The sequence below is a fragment of the Salmo salar genome, chromosome 29 (assembly GCF_965601325.2).
Source record: "Salmo salar chromosome 29, fSalSal1, whole genome shotgun sequence".
In the NCBI taxonomy this organism is placed as follows: Eukaryota; Metazoa; Chordata; class Actinopteri; order Salmoniformes; family Salmonidae; genus Salmo; species Salmo salar.
In genome coordinates this window covers 43,100,688-43,124,061 of record NC_138319.1, presented here as the reverse complement: position 1 = coordinate 43,124,061, position 23,374 = coordinate 43,100,688, and the positions used below count along the sequence as shown (strand labels likewise).

The 23,374-nt window shown below is 45.5% G+C and overlaps 1 protein-coding gene across 3 annotated transcripts in view; it reads right to left on the bottom strand.

Annotated features, from left to right (window-relative positions):
* The window catches only part of LOC106590697 (1-phosphatidylinositol 4,5-bisphosphate phosphodiesterase delta-1), a 109,377-nt gene that overhangs the window by 59,857 nt on the left and 26,146 nt on the right, over positions 1–23,374 (bottom strand). For all 3 annotated transcript variants that reach the window (XR_014383106.1, XR_014383105.1, XM_045710677.2), the window contains exons 3-5: positions 8,541–8,769; positions 4,353–4,482; positions 3,912–4,140 (exon numbers count right to left, since the gene is read on the bottom strand). Coding sequence is in view for 1 of the 3 variants with exons in the window: in XM_045710677.2 (XP_045566633.2) it covers positions 3,912–4,140; positions 4,353–4,482; positions 8,541–8,769 (588 nt within the window). In the remaining 2 variants the exon portion in view is untranslated. The remainder of the gene's footprint in view (positions 1–3,911; positions 4,141–4,352; positions 4,483–8,540; positions 8,770–23,374) is intronic.

Below are 23,374 nucleotides of genomic sequence, written 5' to 3'. Positions count from 1 at the left end.
AGGGATTTCACCATGAGGCCAATGGTGACTTTAAAACAGTTACAGAGTTTAATGGCTGTGATAGGAGAGAACTGAGGATGGATCTACAATTTGATTTACTTCACAATACTAACCTAATTGACATAGTGAAAAGAAGGAAGCGCGTACAGAATAAAAACTTGCATCCTGTTTGCAACAAGGCACTAAAGTAATACTGCTAAATAATGTGGCAAAGCAATTAAGCAATGAAGGTCTACAGTAGCCTCAACAGCACTTTGTAGGGTAGCACCATGGCGTAGCCGGAGGACAGCTATTTTCCGTCCTCCTCTGAGAGAGAGAGATTTTTTTTTACTTCACTTTTAGCCTACTCAAGCAGAGAGGGATGCCATGTTATCTAACTGGCTATGGTTTCCAAATCAAGGCAAGCTTTTGTTTTTATTCATTTCCTAGCCACTGGGGCCCGCCGGTGTAACTACTAAACTGCTTGCTGACTGTACACTGTACTGCATGATTGTAGTGCTAGTTCTAGTAGCTATGTTGACTATGACATTAGCTAACATGGTGACAACGATGTAGTCTGTGTGTAGTGGTTAGCGGTTATGGTATGAAGGTTTGGCTTGGAAAGGTGTTTTCATCTGGTCACAGACAGTCCTTAGATGCAAGAAGGAATTAACAAGCAAAGTGGTCATGCTGTTTGTATGTGGCTGCTATGAAAGTCAACTGTGTTTGTGTGTGACGCGTGTGATCGTTCCACTGATCCTGTTGAAAAACAAAATCTTAAAAAGGAAGAAAAATGAACAAAACGGGGATAAACATACCTGTATTTGTCCAATAGAAACTCTTGTTTGCAACTTTCGGACTAATGATTACACCCTACGTATATCTGTTAGACGCAGGCAAAATTGTGCAAGGCGGTATGGAATGTGTCACTGCCTGTCACCATGACCACAAAAAAATAACTTTTTTACCTGTTCAACGTATGTTGTAAACTGTAATTCATCGGCTAGGTTGTAGCTGTAAGGGGTGCGTAGCTGGTGGCAGCGAAGTCAGACGCAGGAGAGCAGAACTGGGTAATAACCGGAGCAGTTTACTATAATTACACATATAACCACCGGCATCCAAAATAATAAAGAATGGGTACAAAACCCGTCGAACACCAGGCAACAATGTGCACAAGCACTTACACAAAGACATGGGGGGGAACAGAGGGTTAAATACACAACACGTAATGAGGGAATGAAAACCAGGTGTGTGGGAAAACAAGACAAAACAAATGGAAAATGAAAAATGGATCGGCGATGGCTAGAAGACCGGTGACGTCGACCGCCGATCGCCGCCGAACAAGGAGAGGAACTGACTTCAGCAGAAGTCGTTGACAGTAGCAACCTAATGATTGGAGTATAAAGTAGTAACCTGAACCTATCACTGTTACATTGAACTGGGTGAATATGAAGGACAGTATCCTAAACCCATCACTGTTACATTGAACTGGGTGAATATGAAGGACAGTATCCTAAACCCATCACTGTTACATTGAACTGGGTGAATATGAAGGACAGTATCCTAAACCCATCACTGTTACATTGAACTGGGTGAATGGAATATGAATGACAGTTACCTAATATACTGTAATAGAAATAAGGCCATGCTCATAAAAAAAAAAAATGATCGACCCGATCTTAAAAGGCACCGACCACCACTGTGTTATGGGTATGCTTGTTCTATAAGGACTGGGCAGTTTTTCAGGATAAAAAAAGCAATGGAATGGAGCTAAGCACAGAACACGGAAAACCTGGTTCAGTCTGCTTTCCAAAAGACACTGGGAGATGAATTCAACTTTCACCAGGACAATAACCTAAAACACAAGGTCAAAAATACACTGGAGTTGCTTACCAAGTAGACAGTGAATGTCCCTGAGTGGTTGAGTTAATTCTGCTTGTAAATCTATTGCAAGACCTGGAAAAAAGTTTGTCTATCAATGATCAACAACCAATTTGACAGAGCTTGAAGAATTTTGAGAAGAATAATGGGCAAATGTTGCACAATCCAGGTGTGGAAATCTTAAAGAGTTACCCATAAAGACTCAACAGCTGTAATCGCTGCCAAAGGTGATTCTAACATGTATTGACTCAGGGGTGTGAATACTTATGTAAATAAGACATTTCTGTATTTCATTTATTTAAAATGTAAAAAAGTATCAAGTCGAGGAATTAATCATTTCTGAAGGCATTCTATATCATTCAGCTTACATTAGAAAAGGTGCCTCAGAAATACACAAAGTATTTTAGCACATTCATAAAATACCATAAAACTGTATGCTGCCATCGAATACTGCATTCTTACGTACGGTAAAATGAGTGTACAAAACATTAGGAACACCTTCCTAATATTGAGTTGTACCCCCTTTTCAGAACAGCCTCAATTCGTCGGGGCATGGGGGTCTACAAGGTGTCGAAAGCGTTCCACAGGGATAATGGCCCTTGTTGACCCACAGTTGTGTCAAGTTGGCTAGATGCCCTTTGGGTGGTGGACCATTCTTGATAGACACGGGCAACTTTTCAGTGTGAAAAACCGAGCAGCGTTGCAATTCTTGACACACTCAAACTGGTCTTTCCCATTCACCCTCTGACTGGAACACGCAATCCATGTCTCAGTTGTCTCAAGGTGTAAAAATCCTTCTTTAACCCGTCTCCTCCCCTTCATCTACACTGATTGAAGTGGATTTAACAAGTGGACATCAATAAGGGGTCATAGCTTTCACCTGGATTCACCTGGTCAGTCTGTCATGGAAAGAACAGGTGTTTTTAATGTTTTCTACACTCAGTGTACATGCTCCCTTATATAGTGAGTTCATGAATGTGTGTCTGAGCGACTCTCCTCACCTGAGTCATCCAGCTCGTATTGAGTCAGTACCCAGCACCCCCCCGGCATCCGCTCGTGGCGCTCAGCCTCCCCCCGAGTCATCCAGCTCGTATTGAGTCAGTACCACAGCATCTCTCCTCACCTGAGTCATCCAGCTCGTATTGAGTCAGTACCACAGCATCTCTCCTCACCTGAGTCATCCAGCTCGTATTGAGTCAGTACCACAGCATCTCTCCTCACCTGAGTCATCCAGCTCGTATTGAGTCAGTACCACAGCATCTCTCCTCACCTGAGTCATCCAGCTCGTATTGAGTCAGTACCACAGCATCTCTCCTCACCTGAGTCATCCAGCTCGTATTGAGTCAGTACCACAGCATCTCTCCTCACCTGAGTCATCCAGCTCGTATTGAGTCAGTACCACAGCATCTCTCCTCACCTGAGTCATCCAGCTCGTATTGAGTCAGTACTAGAGCATCTCTCCTCACCTGAGTCATCCAGCTCGTATTGAGTCAGTACCACAGCATCTCTCCTCACCTGAGTCATCCAGCTCGTATTGAGTCAGTACCACAGCATCTCTCCTCACCTGAGTCATCCAGCTCGTATTGAGTCAGTACCACAGCATCTCTCCTCACCTGAGTCATCCAGCTCGTATTGAGTCAGTACCACAGCATCTCTCCTCACCTGAGTCATCCAGCTCGTATTGAGTCAGTACTAGAGCATCTCTCCTCACCTGAGTCATCCAGCTCGTATTGAGTCAGTACCACAGCATCTCTCCTCACCTGAGTCATCCAGCTCGTATTGAGTCAGTACCACAGCATCTCTCCTCACCTGAGTCATCCAGCTCGTATTGAGTCAGTACCACAGCATCTCTCCTCACCTGAGTCATCCAGCTCGTATTGAGTCAGTACCACAGCATCTCTCCTCACCTGAGTCATCCAGCTCGTATTGAGTCAGTACCACAGCATCTCTCCTCACCTGAGTCATCCAGCTCGTATTGAGTCAGTACCACAGCATCTCTCCTCACCTGAGTCATCCAGCTCGTATTGAGTCAGTACTAGAGCATCTCTCACCTGAATCGTCCAGCTCGTATCTCTCTATGAGTCTTACAGCGTCCTCCATGGTGGCCACCTCACGCTGCTCGTTCAGCAGGAAGTTGAGCAGGTCTTTGACACTCATCTGCTCCCCCGTAGTGGCGTACTTCCCATAGATCACATCGATCTCCTCGCGATATACCAGCAGGTCATAGAAGTGTTTGATCTCAGGACCTTCCAGGGAGCCCGAGTTAGACTTGTCACATTTCTGTAGGACAAGATCATTAACAAAACAGTACTAAAGAGATATAGTACATTGAGTTCCTCCTCAGACAAAGTAAAATGCTTTGAGACATAGCATAACCTTAAATGAAACCCATATACATACAGGAACACGGCAGAACTGCATTAGGAGCTGCCTGTACAGAGTCTATAACACCATCCGTGTAAGTCATTGACCAACTGTAGCTGTCCACTCACTGCAAACAGCACTTCAGCGTACATGTCGTCCACCTCGATGTTGATCTGACGGAGGAAGTGTTTCAGCTCCTTCAGAGTCATCTTGTTGTCCTTGTTCTTGTCTGCTTTCCTCATACAGTTGAAGATCCAGCTTTAATACGCCCAGATTTAAGGATCAATCATTCACCATGTAGGAATGTGTCAAAGATAAATACACAACGCAGAGGATGAGAGGACTAAAAACGAGAGTACTAACGGTTAATAGCGAATTGTAAATATGAGTTGGGTTTCAGTTCAACAACTGTTAGAATCTGTGGAATGACACTGCTGAACTCAGAGCGACGTGTGTCACGTTGTAATTGGTCTGTACATTGAGTCGGGGGCAGGATACTTGTTATTTGGCCATTAGCCAAGTTGTACTGCAAGGACTTCTGATTGGTCAATCCCAGGTTAGGGTGGGGGGTTATAAATGGCATCCTGTTCGATTGTTCGGTGGAGAAAAGCTGAGGACAGGGGACTGAACATCTACCTCCCAGCATAACATTTTATAATTTTTTTTTATTTCACCTTTATTTAACCAGGTAGGCCAGTTGAGAACAAGTTCTCATTTACAACTGCGACCTGGCCAAGATAAAGCAAAGCAGTTCGACACAAACAACAACACAGAGTTACACAGGTAATAAACAAGCGTACAGTCAATAATACAATAGAAAAAAAGAAAGTCTATATACAGTGTGTGTAAATGGCGTGAGGTGGTAAGGCAACAAATAGGCCATAGTAGCAAAGTAATTACAATTTAGCAGATTAACACCGGAGTGATAGATAAGCAGGTGATGATGTGCAAGTAGAGATACTGGTGTGCAAAAGAGCAGAAAAGTAAATAAAAACAATATGGGGATGAGGTAGGTAGATTGGATGGGCTATTTACAGATGGCCTATGTTCAGCTGCAGCGATCGGTTAGCTGCTCAGATAGCTGATGTTTAAAGTTAGTGAGGGAAATATAAGTGTCCAGCTTCAGCGATTTTTACAATTCGTTCCAGTCATTGGCAGCAGAGAACTGGAAGGAAAGGCAGCCAAAGTAGGTGTTGGCTTTGGGGATGACCAGTGAGATATACCTGCTGGAGCGCGTGCTATGGGTGGGTGTTGTTATCGGGATTATGTGGATATATTGAAGCAACATCTCAAGACATCAGTCAGGATGTTAAAGCTTGGTCGCAAATGGGTCTTCCAAATGGACAATGGCACTGTGATAGACCGCATCCAGCCCGCTGAGCAGAGTATTGGAAGCTATTTTGCAGATGACATCGCCAGGGTATGTTTGGCGGCGTGAGTGAAGGAGGCCCCGTTGCGAAATAGAAAGCCGACTCCAGATCCGATTTTGGACTGGAGATGTTTAATGTGAGTCTGGATGGAGAGTTTACAGTCTAACCAGACACCCAGGTATTTATAGTTGTCCACATATTCTAGGTCAGAACCGTCCAGGGTAGTGATGCTAGTCGGGCGGGCGGGTGCGGGCAGCGAACGGTTGAAAAGCATGCCTTTGGTTTTACTAGCGTTTAAGATCAGTTGGAGGCCACGGAAGGAGTGTTGTATGGCATTGAAGCTCGTTTGGAGGTTAGTTAACACAGTGTCCAAAGAGGGGCCAGAAGTATACAGAATGGTGTCGTCTGCATAGAGATGGATCAGGGAATCACCAGCAGCAAGAGCGACGTCATTGATGTATACAGAGAAGAGAGTCGGCCCAAGAATTGAACCCTGTGGCACACCCATAGAGACTGGGTAGTGATGCTAGACATGCATTTGGTTTTACTAGCGTTTAAGATCAGTTGGAGGCCACGGAAGGAGTGTTGTATGGCATTGAAGCTCGTCTGGAGGTTAGTTAACACAGTGTCCAAAGAGGGGCCAGAAGTATACAGAATGGTGTCATCTGCATAGAGGTGGATCAGGGAATCACCCGCCACGGAAGGAGTGTTGTATGGCATTGAAGCTCTTTTTTGCATTTTCTTACCCCTTTTTCCGTGGTATCTTGTCGCTGCAGACAGACTCGGACTCGAGAGAGGCGAAGGTCGAGAGCCATGAATCCAAAACACAACCCAACCGCACTGCTTCTTGATACAATACACATCCAACACTGAAGCCAGCTGCACCAATGTGTCAGAGGAAACACCGTACACCTGGTCAGCGTGCACTGCACCCAGCCTGCCTGCCGGCCAAACCCTCCCTAACCTGGATGACACTGGGCCAATTGTGCGTCGCCCCATGGGCCTCCCGGTCACAGCCAGCTGCGACAGACCCTGGGCGCGAACCCAGAACCTCTGGTGGCACAGCTAGCACTGCAATGCAGTGCCTTAGACTACTGCGCCACCCGGGAGGCCCTGCATTGAAGCTTGTTTGGAGGGTAGTTAAAACTTCTTCGGAAGTTTGGATGACTGAGGTGCCCAAAGTAAACTTCCTGTTACTCAGCCCCGGAAGCTAGGATATGCATATAATTGGTAGTATTGGATAGAAAACACTCTAAAGTTTCCGAAACTGTTAAAATAATGTCTGTGAGTATAACAGAACTGATATAGCAGGCGAAAACCCGAGGAGAATCCATCCGGGAATTTTTTGGTTGTTGAGCTCACCACTCATTATAATGGCTGTCTATGGGAATATCAAAGGAATACCTCCCAGATTGCAGTTCCTAGGGCTTCCAGTAGATGTCAACAGTCTTTAGAAAGAGTTTCATGCTTGTTTTTTGAAAAATTAGCTGGAATTTGTAGTTTTTCTAGGTGGCTCCCATTTTGGCTGTAGTATTGTGGCGCGCATCAGTGAGGGCGCACACTTCGTTATTTATCTCCGGTAATGAACATATTATTCTCCGTCTTAAATTTTATCAATTATTTACATATTAGGTTACCTGAGGATTGATTAGAAATGTTGTTTGACTTGTTTGGACAAAGTTTATTGGTATCTTTTGGGTGGATTACTGAATCAAGCGTGCCAACTAAACTGACTTTTTTGGGATATAAAGAAGGACTTTATCGAACAAAATGACCATTTGTGATGTAGCTGGGACCCTTTGGATTGCAAACAGAGGAAGATCTTCAAAGGTAGGTGATTTATTTTATCGCTATTTCTGACTTTCATGACGCCTCTGCTTGTTTGGAAAATGTTTATAATGCTTTTGTATGCGGGGCGCTGTCATTAGATAATCGCATGGTATGCTTTTGCCGTAAAACCTTTTTGAAATCTGACAAAGCGGCTGGATTAACAAGAAGTTAAGCTTTTAACTGATGTATAACACTTGTATTTTCAAGAATGTTTAATATTACGAATTTTGAATTTTGAATTTCGCGCTCTGCAATTGCACTGGATGTTGGCCAGGTGGGACGCTAGCATCCCACCTACCGCAAAGAGGTTTTAACACAGTGTCCAAGGAAGGGCCAGATGTATACAGAATGGTGCCGTCTGCGTAGAGGTGGATCAGGGAATCACCCACAGCAAGAGCGACATCGTTGATAGATACTTAGAAAAGAGTCGGCCTGAGAATTGAACCCTGTGGCACACCCATAGAAACTGCCAGAGGTCCGGACAACAGGCCCTCTGATTTGACACACTGAACTCTGTCTGCGAAGTAGTTGGTGAACCAGGCGAGGCAGTCATTTGAGAAACCAAGGCTATTGAGTCTGCCGATAAGAATACGGTGATTGACAGAGTCGAAAGCCTTGGCCAGGTTGATGAAGACGGCTGCACAGTAATGTCTCTTATCGATGGCGGTTATGATATCGTTTAGTATCTTGAGCGTGGCTGAGGTGCACCCTTGACCAGCTCGGAAACCGGATTGCACAGCGGAGAAGGCAAGGTGGGACCCGAAATGGTCAGCGATCTGTTTATTAACTTGGCTTTTGAAGACTTTAGAAAGGCAGGGCAGGATGGATATGGGTCTATAACAGTTTGGATCTAGAGTGTCACCCCCTTTGATTTGTCCTTCTCAAATAAACCTATTTTTCTCCCCCTGATTTGCTTTGGAGTTTGTGTTATTGAAGAATAGCATAAATTGCTAGCAACCAGTTGCTCGGAGCTTAAATGTTGACCTATAAACATTATAGATGGGAATCCAGTATACTGAATAGGCTGGATAACTATTTTCTGATTTGTAACCCCAAGTAACTAAACAATGTTTTAGTTGTGAATTGCAAAGCAAGCAGATTAACGAAAGTGGATACTGCTCGCTCGTCTGCTGGCGGTTGAGTTTCTTCACGTTAGAGAGGATCTTCTCCAGACCATTGACCCACTGCCTAGCCTCCTCCGCCGAGGCCGCCACCAGGTCCAGGTTCCTCCTGCGGCCCTTAAAGATGATGGAGAAACAGAGGTCCTCCACGTGGGCCTCTGTGTGCTTCTGAAGACCCTCCGACTGGCGGCCCTTACGCACAGAGTCGACGTCATCAATGGAAACTGAAAGGGGAGACAAGAGGGGGAGTGAGGTTAGAATTGTTTATGAAATCCTGGTCCTGAAGTCTCACTGCATGCTTGGTTTCATGGCAGCTGAGACTAAATCAGTCAGATTTAGTCCCTGGTGTCTACTGGTCAGTCAGTTACACAGTCAGTCAGTATCTAAATAATATGTGTGAAATGCTTGATAGTGTATGTGATGTAAACACAGAGGTCTACTTTCTTGGGGACCTGAATATTGACTGGTTTTCATCAAGCTGTCCTCTCAACAGGAAGCTTCTTACTGTAACCAGTGCCTGTAATCTGGTTCAGAGTATTAATCAACCTACCAGAGTGTTTACAAACACTACAGGAACAAGATCATCCACATGTATCGATCACATTTTTACTAATACTGTAGAACTTTGTTTTAAAGCTGTATCCGTACCCATTGGATGCAATGATCACAATATAGTGGTTATATCCAGGAAAGCCAAAGTTCCACAAGCTGGACCCAAAATAGTGTATAAGAGATCATACAAAAATTTCGCTGTGACTCTTATGTGGACGATGTAAAAATTATGTTTGTCTGATGTGATTAATGAGTGTCACAGGCGTCAAAAGGATTAGACCAAGGTGCAGCGTGTATAGTGCTCATCTCTGGATTTTAATGACTTCAAACAACAAAATAACAAACACTCAACAGTTCCGTCAGGTACAACAACTAAATGGAAAGTAACCAGCCACCAAAACCCAAAGGAAAACAGGCTGCCTAAGTATGGCTTCCAATCAGAGACAACGAAAGACACCTGCCTCTGATTGGAAACCATACTCGGCCAAACATGGAAAATGAAACATAGAAATAGAATACTAGAACAAATTCCCCTAGAAACTAAAAAAAAAAAAAAAACACACAAAACACCCCCCCGCCACACCCTGACCATTCTACTATGGCAAATTACCCTTTTCACTGGTCAGGACGTGATTAATGAGGAGCATCCAGACACTGCACTTGATGATTTTATAAAATTGCTTTTTACAATTATTGATAAACATCAACCTGTTAAGAACTGTTAGAACTGTTAAGGCTCCATGGATTGATCGGGACTTGAACATCTGTATGGTTGAAAGAGATGGGGGCAAAAGGAGTGGCTAATAAGTCGGGCTGTACATCTAACTGGCTGACTAACTGCAAATTGAGAAATTATGTGACTAAACTCAACAAAAAGAAGAAACTGTATTGTGAAGACAAGATCAATGATATAAAGAATGATGGAAAGAAAACTTTGGAGTATTTTAAATAAAATTATGAGCAGAAAGACAAATTCAACTCCACCTTTCATCGAAATCAGATGGCTTATTCATCACAAAACCATTTGATGTTGCCAATTATATTGATGATTACTTCATTGGCAAAGTGGGCAAACTTAGGCAGGAAATGCCAACAGGAAATGCCAACAACAAACAGTGAGTCATCATATTCATGCATAAAATAACAAGTAATGAAAGAAAAGCATTGGAATTTAGTATTTCATAAAGTTAGTGTGGGAGAGGTGGAACAATTATTGTTATCGATCAATAATGACAAACCTCCTGGCATTGACAACTTTAGATGGAGAGCTACTGTCACGTTCCGACCATAGAAAGCTTTTATTTTCTATGGTAGAGTAGGTCAGGGCGTGACAGGGGGGTTTGTCTAGTTTATTCATTTCTATGCTGGTTCTAGTTTCTTTTTTCTATGTTGGGGGTTTTGTCTAGTTTCTGTATTTCTATGTTGTTGTTTTTTGGGGGGGATGATCTCCAATTAGAGGCAGCTGGTCATTGTTGTCTCTAATTGGGGATCATATTTAACTAGATGTTTTTCCCACCTGGGTTTGTGGAAGATTGTTTTTGAGTTACTGGTTAGTGGTGCACCTCTTCGTCACGGTTTGTTGTTTTGTTTTGTTTATTAGTTTATTTGTATGTCTTGCATAGTTTCACAGTTATAATAAAATGTGGAACGATACACACGCTGCGCTTAGGTTCCATTCTTCAGACGAACGTGACAGTCAAGGTATTGGACTTAGATGGAAAGCTACCGAGGATGGTATTTGACTCTATAGCCACTCCTATCTGTCATATCTTTAATCTGAGACGAGAGGAAAGTCTTTGTCCTCAGGCCTGGAGGGAAGCCAAAGTTATTCCGCTACCCAAGAGTGGTAAAGTGGCCTTTACTGGTTCTAACAGCAGACCTACAAACCTATCAGCTTGCTGCCAGCTCTTAGCAAACTGTTGGAAAAAAATGTGTGTTTTGACCAAATATAATACTATTTCTCTGTAAACAAATTAACAATAGACTTTTAGCATGCTTATAGAGAAGGGCACTCAACATGTACTGCACTGACACAAATGACTGATGATTGGTTGAAAGAAATCGATAAGAAGATTGTGGGAGCTGTACTGTTAGATTTCAGTGCAGCCTTTGATATTATTGACCTTAACCTGTTGTTGAGAAAACGTATGTGTTATGGCTAGGGCTGTTGAGGTGTGAGCAGGTGGGTCTGGACAGGGTGATGTAGGGGATGAATATGGGGGTGTGAGCAGGTGGGTCTGGACAGGGTGATGTAGGGGATGAATATGGGGGTGTGAGCAGGTGGGTCTGGGCAGGGTGATGTAGGGGATGAATATGGGGGTGTGAGCAGGTGGGTCTGGGCAGGGTGATGTAGGGGATGAATATGGGGGTGTGAGCAGGTGGGTCCGGGCAGGGTGATGTAGGGGATGAATATGGGGGTGTGAGCAGGTGGGTCTGGACAGGGTGATGTAGGGGATGAATATGGGGGTGTGAGCAGGTGGGTCTGGACAGGGTGATGTAGGGGATGAATATGGGGGTGTGAGCAGGTGGGTCTGGACAGGGTGATGTAGGGGATGAATATGGGGGTGTGAGCAGGTGGGTCTGGACAGGGTGATGTAGGGGATGAATATGGGGGTGTGAGCAGGTGGGTCTGGACAGTGATGTTCTTGTCATTTGAATGTGTGTGTTTTGTATTGTTTAAAAATGTTGAATACATTTGTAAAAAAAAAAAAATCAGGAAAAATGTAAAGGTTGCAACACGCATCTGATTATTCATTATGAATAGGATTTATTTATTTACTTCGTTTACAGTCTTCATTTTAACCACAATGTCACAAATAATTTAACACACACAACATGACCAGATTAACTTGGTCAAAACATTTATTTATTCAAGAAGAATGTTGGTACTTATTTAGTTTGATCCAAAGCCATGAATGAGTGAGTCACTCAGCTTTATTATTTATACAAATCCTCAATGGATTCATTCAGTTTCTTCTTCACATCAGCAAAGAAGGACTCTGTGTATCAGATATATATATATATATATATATATATATATATATATATATATATATATATATATATATATATATATATATATAGTGCATTTGGAATTTACATAATTAGTCAGACCCTTTACTCAGTACTTTGCTGAAGCAGCTATTACAGTCTCGATTCGTCTTGGGTGTGACGCTACAAGCTTGGCACACCTGTATTTGGAGAGTTGGGGAGCGTCGCTGCACAGCTATTTTCAGGTCTCTCCAGAGATGTTGGATTGGGTTCAAGTCCGGGCTCTGGCTGTGCCACTCAAAGACATTCAGAGTCTTGTCCCGAAGCCACATCTGCATTGTCTTGGCTGTGTGCTTAGGGTCGTTGTCCTGTTGGAAGGTGAACCGTCGCCCCAGTCTGAAGTCATGAGCACTCTGGAGCATCAAGGACCTCTCTGTACTTTGCTTTGTTCATCTTTCCCTCAATCCTGACTAGTCTCCCAGTACCTGCGGCTGAAAAACATCCCCACAGAAAACTGTCAGAGCGACCATCGGGTTCTTGGTCACCTCCCTGACCAAGGCCCTTCTCCCCCGATTGCTCAGTTTGGCCGGGCGGCCAGCTCTAGGAAGACTCTTGGTGGTTCCAAACTTCTTCCATTTCAGAATGATGGAGGCCACAGTGTTCTTGGGGACCTTTAATTCTGCAGACATTTTATTTGGTACCCTTCCCCCAGATCTGTGCCTCGACACAATCCTGTCTCGGAGCTCTACGGAATTTTCCTTCGACCTCACGGCTTGGTTTTTATCTCTGACATGCACTGTCAACTGTGGTATCTTTCATATAGAAATTATAACCAAATCATGTCCAATCAATTGAATTTATCACAAGTGGACCCCAATCAAGTTGTAGAAACATCTCAAGTATGATCACTGGAAACAGGATGCACCTGAGCTCAATTTCGAGTCTCAAATCAAAAGGGTCTGAGTACACACAAACACACAAACACACACAGAAAACAGAATATTTTAGGCCGGAGATTATACGGTACTTTGTATTTGGACCAGCAGTTGTTGCAGATTTCCATTTTGAAAGACAGAACAGTGTCCAAGTCATCACGCAGACATTCCTTAAATACCAGATGAAGTTCAGGGAGAGAATGAGGACATTGTGTGGTCCCGAACCATATTCACTCCCTTGTTATTTCTCAAGTCTTTCTGTGGAACAACAACATCCAGACAAACGGAGGACGGGACTGGAAGCCAAACCAATATGTTTACTATGTAAACTTCCCCTTTCAGTTTTTCCTTTAGCCTTTTAGCTAGGCTCAGTCTGTTGGATGATTGATGAATAGAAGTAAATCTCTGTGCGATTAATACTTCTAAAACTCTCATAATTACAATGATGTGACGATTACAAGCAGCAACATGCTGCCAAAAGGAATTTTAGTTATTTTTTGTAAAATTTCCAAGCAGGATTGTAACAGTCTGATTAAGTCAAAACATGAAAGACAGATCTGCGTGGAACAAATTAAAACTTCCTTTACCACCAACAACAGTCTTTCAAGCCTCATCATCACGAGGCATTGTGTTCGCTGAGCCTCATTCAAGGAGAAGGTAAGATGACTCATATTACAGCAGAAGCTCCTTGGAGATAACAGAGGAGTAAGGACCATAAACCAGTGTAAGGACAATAAACCAGTGTAAGGACAACAAACCAGTGTAAGGACAATAAACCAGTATAAGGACCAGAAACCAGTATAAGGACCATAAACCAGTGTAAGGACCAGAAACCAGTATGAGAATCATAAACCAGTATAAGGACCATAAACCAGTATAAGGACCATAAACCAGTATAAGGACCATAAACCAGTGTAAGGACCAGAAACCAGTATGAGAATCATAAACCAGTATAAGGACCAGAAACCAGTATAAGGACCATAAACCAGTGTAAGGACCAGAAACCAGTATGAGAATCATAAACCAGTATAAGGACCATAAACCAGTATAAGGACCATAAACCAGTATAAGGACCATAAACCAGTGTAAGGACCAGAAACCAGTATGAGAATCATAAACCAGTATAAGGACCATAAACCAGTATAAGGACCAGAAACCAGTATAAGGACCATAAACCAGTGTAAGGACCAGAAACCAGTATAAGGACCATAAACCAGTATAAGGACCATAAACCAGTGTAAGGACCATAAACCAGTATAAGGACCATAAACCAGTGTAAGGACCATAAACCAGTGTAAGGACCATAAACCAGTATAAGGACCATAAACCAGTATAAGGACCATAAACCAGTGTAAGGACCATAAACCAGTGTAAGGACCATAAACCAAGATTGACTTTGAAATTGGATGTCAATCCATGTCCTGAGGACTTGGGGAAATGCCTTTAAATCCGTCCACTAGGGGTAACAGTGAGGGCTATTCCCATCAACAAGGCTTGGGTTTCCCTGGGTGATGTGGACGGGAATGGTGGAAAGGTGTAATCCCATGACTCTGGATCAGAAGGCTGTGTGTTCGGTTCCGGTGGTGGCCACTGGTTTTTGTTTTAACCTGATCCCAAACCTTAACCCTTACCTTAACCAATCATAACCCTATCCCAAACCTTAACCCTTACCTTAACCAATCATAACCCTATCCCAAACCTTAACCCTTACCTTAACCAATCATAACCCTATCCCAAACATTAACCCTTACCTTAACCAATCATAACCCTATCCCAAACCTTAACCCTTACCTTAACCATTCATAACCCGATCCCAAACCTTAACCCTTATTAACTTAACCAATCATAACCCTATCCCAAACCTTAACCCTTACCTGCCGAGTGCCTTAACTGAACCGTTAACTTGGAATGAAACGATACAGAGCAACAACCCAAGATGTCAAAAACACTTTGAAATGTGTCATTTGGGGAAATGTGGATAAACGTCTAACACTGCAGTGAGCCTGTGAAAGCTTGTTGCATAACAGCGTCCTCTGTTCTGTAACCTACAGTACTAGGTCTGGTCTCCTCTCAGTGACTGGAGACCTGAGTTAACAGTAACCTACAGTACAGTACTAGGTCTGGTCCCCTCTCAGTGACTGGAGACCTGAGTTAACAGTAAACTACAGCACAGTACTAGGTCTGGTCCCCTCTCAGTGACTGGAGGCCTGAGTTAACAGTAACCTACAGCACAGTACTAGGTCTGGTCCCCTCTCAGTGACTGGAGGCCTGAGTTAACAGTAACCTACAGTACAGTACTAGGTCTGGTCCCCTCTCAGTGACTGGAGACCTGAGTTAACAGTAACCTACAGAACTAGGTCTGGTCCCCTCTCAGTGACTGGAGACCTGAGTTAACAGTAACCTACAGTACTAGGTCTGGTCCCCTCTCAGTGACTGGAGGCCTGAGTTAACAGTAACCTACAGTACTAGGTCTGGTCCCCTCTCAGTGACTGGAGGCCTGAGTTAACAGTAACCTACAGTACTAGGTCTGGCCTCCTCTCAGTGACTGGAGGCCTGAGTTAACAGTAACCTACAGTACTAGGTCTGGTCTCCTCTCAGTGACTGGAGGCCTGAGTTAACAGTAACCTACAGTACAGTACTAGGTCTGGTCCCCTCTCAGTGACTGGAGGCCTGAGTTAACAGTAACCTACAGTACTAGGTCTGGTCCCCTCTCAGTGACTGGAGACCTGAGTTAACAGTAACCTACAGTACTAGGTCTGGTCTCCTCTCAGTGACTGGAGGCCTGAGTTAACAGTAACCTACAGTACAGTACTAGGTCTGGTCCCCTCTCAGTGACTGGAGACCTGAGTTAACAGTAACCTACAGTACTAGGTCTGGTCTCCTCTCAGTGACTGGAGGCCTGAGTTAACAGTAACCTACAGTACAGTACTAGGTCTGGTCCCCTCTCAGTGACTGGAGGCCTGAGTTAACAGTAACCTACAGTACAGTACTAGGTCTGGTCCCCTCTCAGTGACTGGAGACCTGAGTTAACAGTAACCTACAGTACTAGGTCTGGTCTCCTCTCAGTGACTGGAGGCCTGAGTTAACAGTAATCTACAGTACTAGGTCTGGTCCCCTCTCAGTGACTGGAGGCCTGAGTTAACAGTAACCTACAGCACAGTACTAGGTCTGGTCTCCTCTCAGTGACTGGAGGCCTGAGTTAACAGTAACCTACAGTACAGTACTAGGTCTGGTCCCCTCTCAGTGACTGGAGGCCTGAGTTAACAGTAACCTACAGTACTAGGTCTGGTCTCCTCTCAGTGACTGGAGACCTGAGTTAACAGTAATCTACAGTACTAGGTCTGGTCCCCTCTCAGTGACTGGAGGCCTGAGTTAACAGTAACCTACAGTACAGTACTAGGTCTGGTCTCCTCTCAGTGACTGGAGACCTGAGTTAACAGTAACCTACAGCACAGTACTAGGTCTGGTCCCCTCTCAGTGACTGGAGGCCTGAGTTAACAGTAACCTACAGTACAGTACTAGGTCTGGTCCCCTCTCAGTGACTGGAGACCTGAGTTAACAGTAACCTACAGTACTAGGTCTGGTCCCCTCTCAGTGACTGGAGACCTGAGTTAACAGTAACCTACAGTACTAGGTCTGGTCCCCTCTCAGTGACTGGAGGCCTGAGTTAACAGTAACCTACAGTACTAGATCTGGTCTCCTATCAGTGACTGGAGGCCTGAGTTAACAGTAACCTACAGTACTAGGTCTGGCCTCCTCTCAGTGACTGGAGGCCTGAGATAACAGTAACCTACAGTACAGTACTAGGTCTGGTCCCCTCTCAGTGACTGGAGGCCTGAGTTAACAGTAACCTACAGTACTAGGTCTGGTCCCCTCTCAGTGACTGGAGGCCTGAGTTAACAGTAACCTACAGTACAGTACTAGGTCTGGTCCCCTCTCAGTGACTGGAGGCCTGAGTTAACAGTAACCTACAGTACTAGGTCTGGTCCCCTCTCAGTGACTGGAGACCTGAGTTAACAGTAACCTACAGTACTAGGTCTGGTCTCCTCTCAGTGACTGGAGGCCTGAGTTAACAGTAACCTACAGTACAGTACTAGGTCTGGTCCCCTCTCAGTGACTGGAGACCTGAGTTAACAGTAACCTACAGTACTAGGTCTGGTCTCCTCTCAGTGACTGGAGGCCTGAGTTAACAGTAACCTACAGTACAGTACTAGGTCTGGTCCCCTCTCAGTGACTGGAGGCCTGAGTTAACAGTAACCTACAGTACAGTACTAGGTCTGGTCCCCTCTCAGTGACTGGAGGCCTGAGTTAACAGTAACCTACAGTACTAGGTCTGGTCCCCTCTCAGTGACTGGAGACCTGAGTTAACAGTAACCTACAGTACTAGGTCTGGTCTCCTCTCAGTGACTGGAGGCCTGAGTTAACAGTAATCTACAATACTAGGTCTGGTCCCCTCTCAGTGACTGGAGGCCTGAGTTAACAGTAACCTACAGCACAGTACTAGGTCTGGTCTCCTCTCAGTGACTGGAGGCCTGAGTTAACAGTAACCTACAGTACAGTACTAGGTCTGGTCCCCTCTCAGTGACTGGAGGCCTGAGTTAACAGTAACCTACAGTACTAGGTCTGGTCTCCTCTCAGTGACTGGAGGCCTGAGTTAACAGTAATCTACAGTACTAGGTCTGGTCCCCTCTCAGTGAAAGGAGGCCTGAGTTAACAGTAACCTACAGTACAGTACTAGGTCTGGTCTCCTCTCAGTGACTGGAGACCTGAGTTAACAGTAACCTACAGTACAGTACTAGGTCTGGTCCCCTCTCAGTGACTGGAGGCCTGAGTTAACAGTAACCTACAGTACAGTACTAGGTCTGGTCCCCTCTCAGTGACTGGAGGCCTGAGTTAACAGTAACCTACAGTACAGTACTAGGTCTGGTCCCCTCTCAGTGACTGGAGACCTGAGTTAACAGTAACCTACAGTACTAGGTCTGGTCTCCTCTCAGTGACTGGAGGCCTGAGTTAACAGTAATCTACAGTACTAGGTCTGGTCCCCTCTCAGTGACTGGAGGCCTGAGTTAACAGTAACCTACAGTACAGTACTAGGTCTGGTCCCCTCTCAGTGACTGGAGGCCTGAGTTAACAGTAACCTACAGCACAGTACTAGGTCTGGTCCCCTCTCAGTGACTGGAGGCCTGAGTTAACAGTAACCTACAGTACAGTACTAGGTCTGGTCCCCTCTCAGTGACTGGAGACCTGAGTTAACAGTAACCTACAGTACTAGGTCTGGTCCCCTCTCAGTGACTGGAGACCTGAGTTAACAGTAACCTACAGTACTAGGTCTGGTCCCCTCTCAGTGACTGGAGGCCTGAGTTAACAGTAACCTACAGTACTAGATCTGGTCTCCTCTCAGTGACTGGAGGCCTGAGTTAACAGTAACCTACAGTACTAGGTCTGGCCTCCTCTCAGTGACTGGAGGCCTGAGTTAACAGTAACCTACAGTACTAGGTCTGGTCTCCTCTCAGTGACTGGAGGCCTGAGTTAACAGTAACCTACAGTACAGTACTAGGTCTGGTCCCCTCTCAGTGACTGGAGGCCTGAGTTAACAGTAACCTACAGTACTAGGTCTGGTCCCCTCTCAGTGACTGGAGACCTGAGTTAACAGTAACCTACAGTACTAGGTCTGGTCTCCTCTCAGTGACTGGAGGCCTGAGTTAACAGTAACCTACAGTACAGTACTAGGTCTGGTCCCCTCTCAGTGACTGGAGACCTGAGTTAACAGTAACCTACAGTACTAGGTCTGGTCTCCTCTCAGTGACTGGAGGCCTGAGTTAACAGTAACCTACAGTACAGTACTAGGTCTGGTCCCCTCTCAGTGACTGGAGGCCTGAGTTAACAGTAACCTACAGTACAGTACTAGGTCTGGTCCCCTCTCAGTGACTGGAGACCTGAGTTAACAGTAACCTACAGTACTAGGTCTGGTCTCCTCTCAGTGACTGGAGGCCTGAGTTAACAGTAATCTACAGTACTAGGTCTGGTCCCCTCTCAGTGACTGGAGGCCTGAGTTAACAGTAACCTACAGCACAGTACTAGGTCTGGTCTCCTCTCAGTGACTGGAGGCATGAGTTAACAGTAACCTACAGTACAGTACTAGGTCTGGTCCCCTCTCAGTGACTGGAGGCCTGAGTTAACAGTAACCTACAGTACAGTACTAGGTCTGGTCTCCTCTCAGTGACTGGAGACCTGAGTTAACAGTAACCTACAGTACAGTACTAGGTCTGGTCCCCTCTCAGTGACTGGAGGCCTGAGTTAACAGTAACCTACAGTACAGTACTAGGTCTGGTCCCCTCTCAGTGACTGGAGGCCTGAGTTAACAGTAACCTACAGTACAGTACTAGGTCTGGTCCCCTCTCAGTGACTGGAGGCCTGAGTTAACAGTAACCTACAGTACTAGGTCTGGTCTCCTCTCAGTGACTGGAGACCTGAGTTAACAGTAACCTACAGTACAGTACTAGGTCTGGTCCCCTCTCAGTGACTGGAGGCCTGAGTTAACAGTAACCTACAGTACAGTACTAGGTCTGGTCCCCTCTCAGTGACTGGAGGCCTGAGTTAACAGTAACCTACAGTACTAGGTCTGGTCCCCTCTCAGTGACTGGAGACCTGAGTTAACAGTAACCTACAGTACAGTACTAGGTCTGGTCCCCTCTCAGTGACTGGAGACCTGAGTTGACAGTAACCTACAGTACATTACTAGGTCTGGTCCCCTCTCAGTGACTGGAGGCCTGAGTTAACAGTAACCTACAGTACTAGGTCTGGTCCCCTCTCAGTGACTGGAGACCTGAGTTAACAGTAACCTACAGTACAGTACTAGGTCTGGTCCCCTCTCAGTGACTGGAGGCCTGAGTTAACAGTAACCTACAGTACAGTACTAGGTCTGGTCCACTCTCAGTGACTGGAGACCTGAGTTAACAGTAACCTACAGTACTAGGTCTGGTCCCCTCTCAGTGACTGGAGGCCTGAGTTAACAGTAACCTACAGTACTAGGTCTGGTCCCCTCTCAGTGACTGGAGGCCTGAGTTAACAGTAACCTACAGTACAGTACTAGGTCTGGTCTCCTCTCAGTGACTGGAGGCCTGAGTTAACAGTAACCTACAGCACAATAGTTGGTCTGGTCCACTCTCAGTGACTGGAGGCCTGAGTTAACAGTAACCTACAGTACTAGGTCTGGTCCCCTCTCAGTGACTGGAGGCCTGAGTTAACAGTAACCTACAGTACAGTACTAGGTCTGGTCTCCTCTCAGTGACTGGAGGCCTGAGTTAACAGTAACCTACAGTACTAGGTCTGGTCCCCTCTCAGTGACTGGAGGCCTGAGTTAACAGTAACCTACAGTACAGTACTAGGTCTGGTCTCCTCTCAGTGACTGGAGACCTGAGTTAACAGTAACCTACAGTACAGTACTAGGTCTGGTCCCCTCTCAGTGACTGGAGGCCTGAGTTAACAGTAACCTACAGTACAGTACTAGGTCTGGTCCCCTCTCAGTGACTGGAGGCCTGAGTTAACAGTAACCTACAGTACTAGGTCTGGTCCCCTCTCAGTGACTGGAGACCTGAGTTAACAGTAACCTACAGTACAGTACTAGGTCTGGTCCCCTCTCAGTGACTGGAGACCTGAGTTAACAGTAACCTACAGTACAGTACTAGGTCTGGTGCCCTCTCAGTGACTGGAGGCCTGAGTTAACAGTAACCTACAGTACTAGGTCTGGTCCCCTCTCAGTGACTGGAGGCCTGAGTTAACAGTAACCTACAGTACAGTACTAGGTCTGGTCCCCTCTCAGTGACTGGAGGCCTGAGTTAACAGTAACCTACAGTACAGTACTAGGTCTGGTCCCCTCTCAGTGACTGGAGGCCTGAGTTAACAGTAACCTACAGTACAGTACTAGGTCTGGTCTCCTCTCAGTGACTGGAGACCTGAGTTAACAGTAACCTACAGTACAGTACTAGGTCTGGTCCCCTCTCAGTGACTGGAGGCCTGAGTTAACAGTAACCTACAGTACAGTACTAGGTCTGGTCCCCTCTCAGTGACTGGAGGCCTGAGTTAACAGTAACCTACAGTACAGTACTAGGTCTGGTCCCCTCTCAGTGACTGGAGGCCTGAGTTAACAGTAACCTACAGTACTAGGTCTGGTCTCCTCTCAGTGACTGGAGACCTGAGTTAACAGTAACCTACAGTACAGTACTAGGTCTGGTCCCCTCTCAGTGACTGGAGGCCTGAGTTAACAGTAACCTACAGTACAGTACTAGGTCTGGTCCCCTCTCAGTGACTGGAGGCCTGAGTTAACAGTAACCTACAGTACTAGGTCTGGTCCCCTCTCAGTGACTGGAGACCTGAGTTAACAGTAACCTACAGTACAGTACTAGGTCTGGTCCCCTCTCAGTGACTGGAGACCTGAGTTGACAGTAACCTACAGTACATTACTAGGTCTGGTCCCCTCTCAGTGACTGGAGGCCTGAGTTAACAGTAACCTACAGTACTAGGTCTGGTCCCCTCTCAGTGACTGGAGACCTGAGTTAACAGTAACCTACAGTACAGTACTAGGTCTGGTCCCCTCTCAGTGACTGGAGGCCTGAGTTAACAGTAACCTACAGTACAGTACTAGGTCTGGTCCACTCTCAGTGACTGGAGACCTGAGTTAACAGTAACCTACAGTACTAGGTCTGGTCCCCTCTCAGTGACTGGAGGCCTGAGTTAACAGTAACCTACAGTACTAGGTCTGGTCCCCTCTCAGTGACTGGAGGCCTGAGTTAACAGTAACCTACAGTACAGTACTAGGTCTGGTCTCCTCTCAGTGACTGGAGGCCTGAGTTAACAGTAACCTACAGTACTAGGTCTGGTCCCCTCTCAGTGACTGGAGGCCTGAGTTAACAGTAACCTACAGTACTAGGTCTGGTCCCCTCTCAGTGACTGGAGGCCTGAGTTAACAGTAACCTACAGTACAGTACTAGGTCTGGTCCCCTCTCAGTGACTGGAGGCCTGAGTTAACAGTAACCTACAGTACTAGGTCTGGTCCCCTCTCAGTGACTGGAGGCCTGAGTTAACAGTAACCTACAGTACAGTACTAGGTCTGGTCCCCTCTCAGTATTACACTGGACCTCTTTTTATTTTTATTTATCCTTTATTTAACTAGGCAAGTCAGTAAAGAACAAATTCTTATTTACAATGACGGCCTACCTCATACGGCCCAGGATGTTACTGTAGTCAATTAGAATGATTGACTGGTTCTTTCACACACAGTGTGTGAGTCTCTCAGAGAATTAAAAAAGTACATTTTAATCAGACACGTTTATCCCAGAGTAACTGAATTCATACATTTTCCAACTTTTTAATACTGGTCCTCTGTGGGAATCAAACCCACAACCCTGGCTCTGCAAGCACAATACTCTACCAAATGAGCTACACACAGTAGCCTGAGAAATGAACAGACTCTACCTCGCACAGACTCTACCTCGCACAGACTCTACCTCGCACAGACTCTACCTTGCACAGACTCTACCTCGCAGACTCTACCTCACAGACTCTACCTCACAGACTCTACCTCACACAGACTCTACCTCGCACAGACTCTACCTTGCACAGACTCTACCTCGCATAGACTCTACCTCACAGACTCTACCTCGCACAGACTCTACCTCGCACAGACTCTACCTCACAGACTCTACCTCGGACAGACTCTACCTCGCACAGACTCTACCTCGCACAGACTCTACCTCGCACAGACTCTACCTCACACAAGACTCTACCTCACAGACTCTACCTAACACAGACTCTACCTCGCACAGACTCTACTTCACAGACTCTACCTCACAGACTCTACCTCATATGACTCTACCTCACACAGATTCTACCTCGCACAGACTCTACCTCACAGACTCTACCTCACACAGACTCTACCTCGCACAGACTCTACTTCACAGACTCTACCTCACAGACTCTACCTCACAGACTCTACCTCATATGACTCTACCTCACACAGACTCTACCTCATATGTCTCTACTTCACAGACTCTACCTCACAGACTCTACCTCGCACAGACTCTACCTCACAGACTCTACCTCACAGACTCTACCTCATATGACTCTACCTCATATGACTCTACCTCATATGACTCTACCTCATATGACTCTACCTCGCACAGACTCTACCTCGCACAGACTCTACCTCGCACAGACTCTACCTCGCACAGACTCTACCTCACAGACTCTACCTCATATGACTCTACCTCACACAGACTCTACCTCGCACAGACTCTACCTCGCACAGACTCTACCTCGCACAGACTCTACCTCACAGACTCTACCTCACACA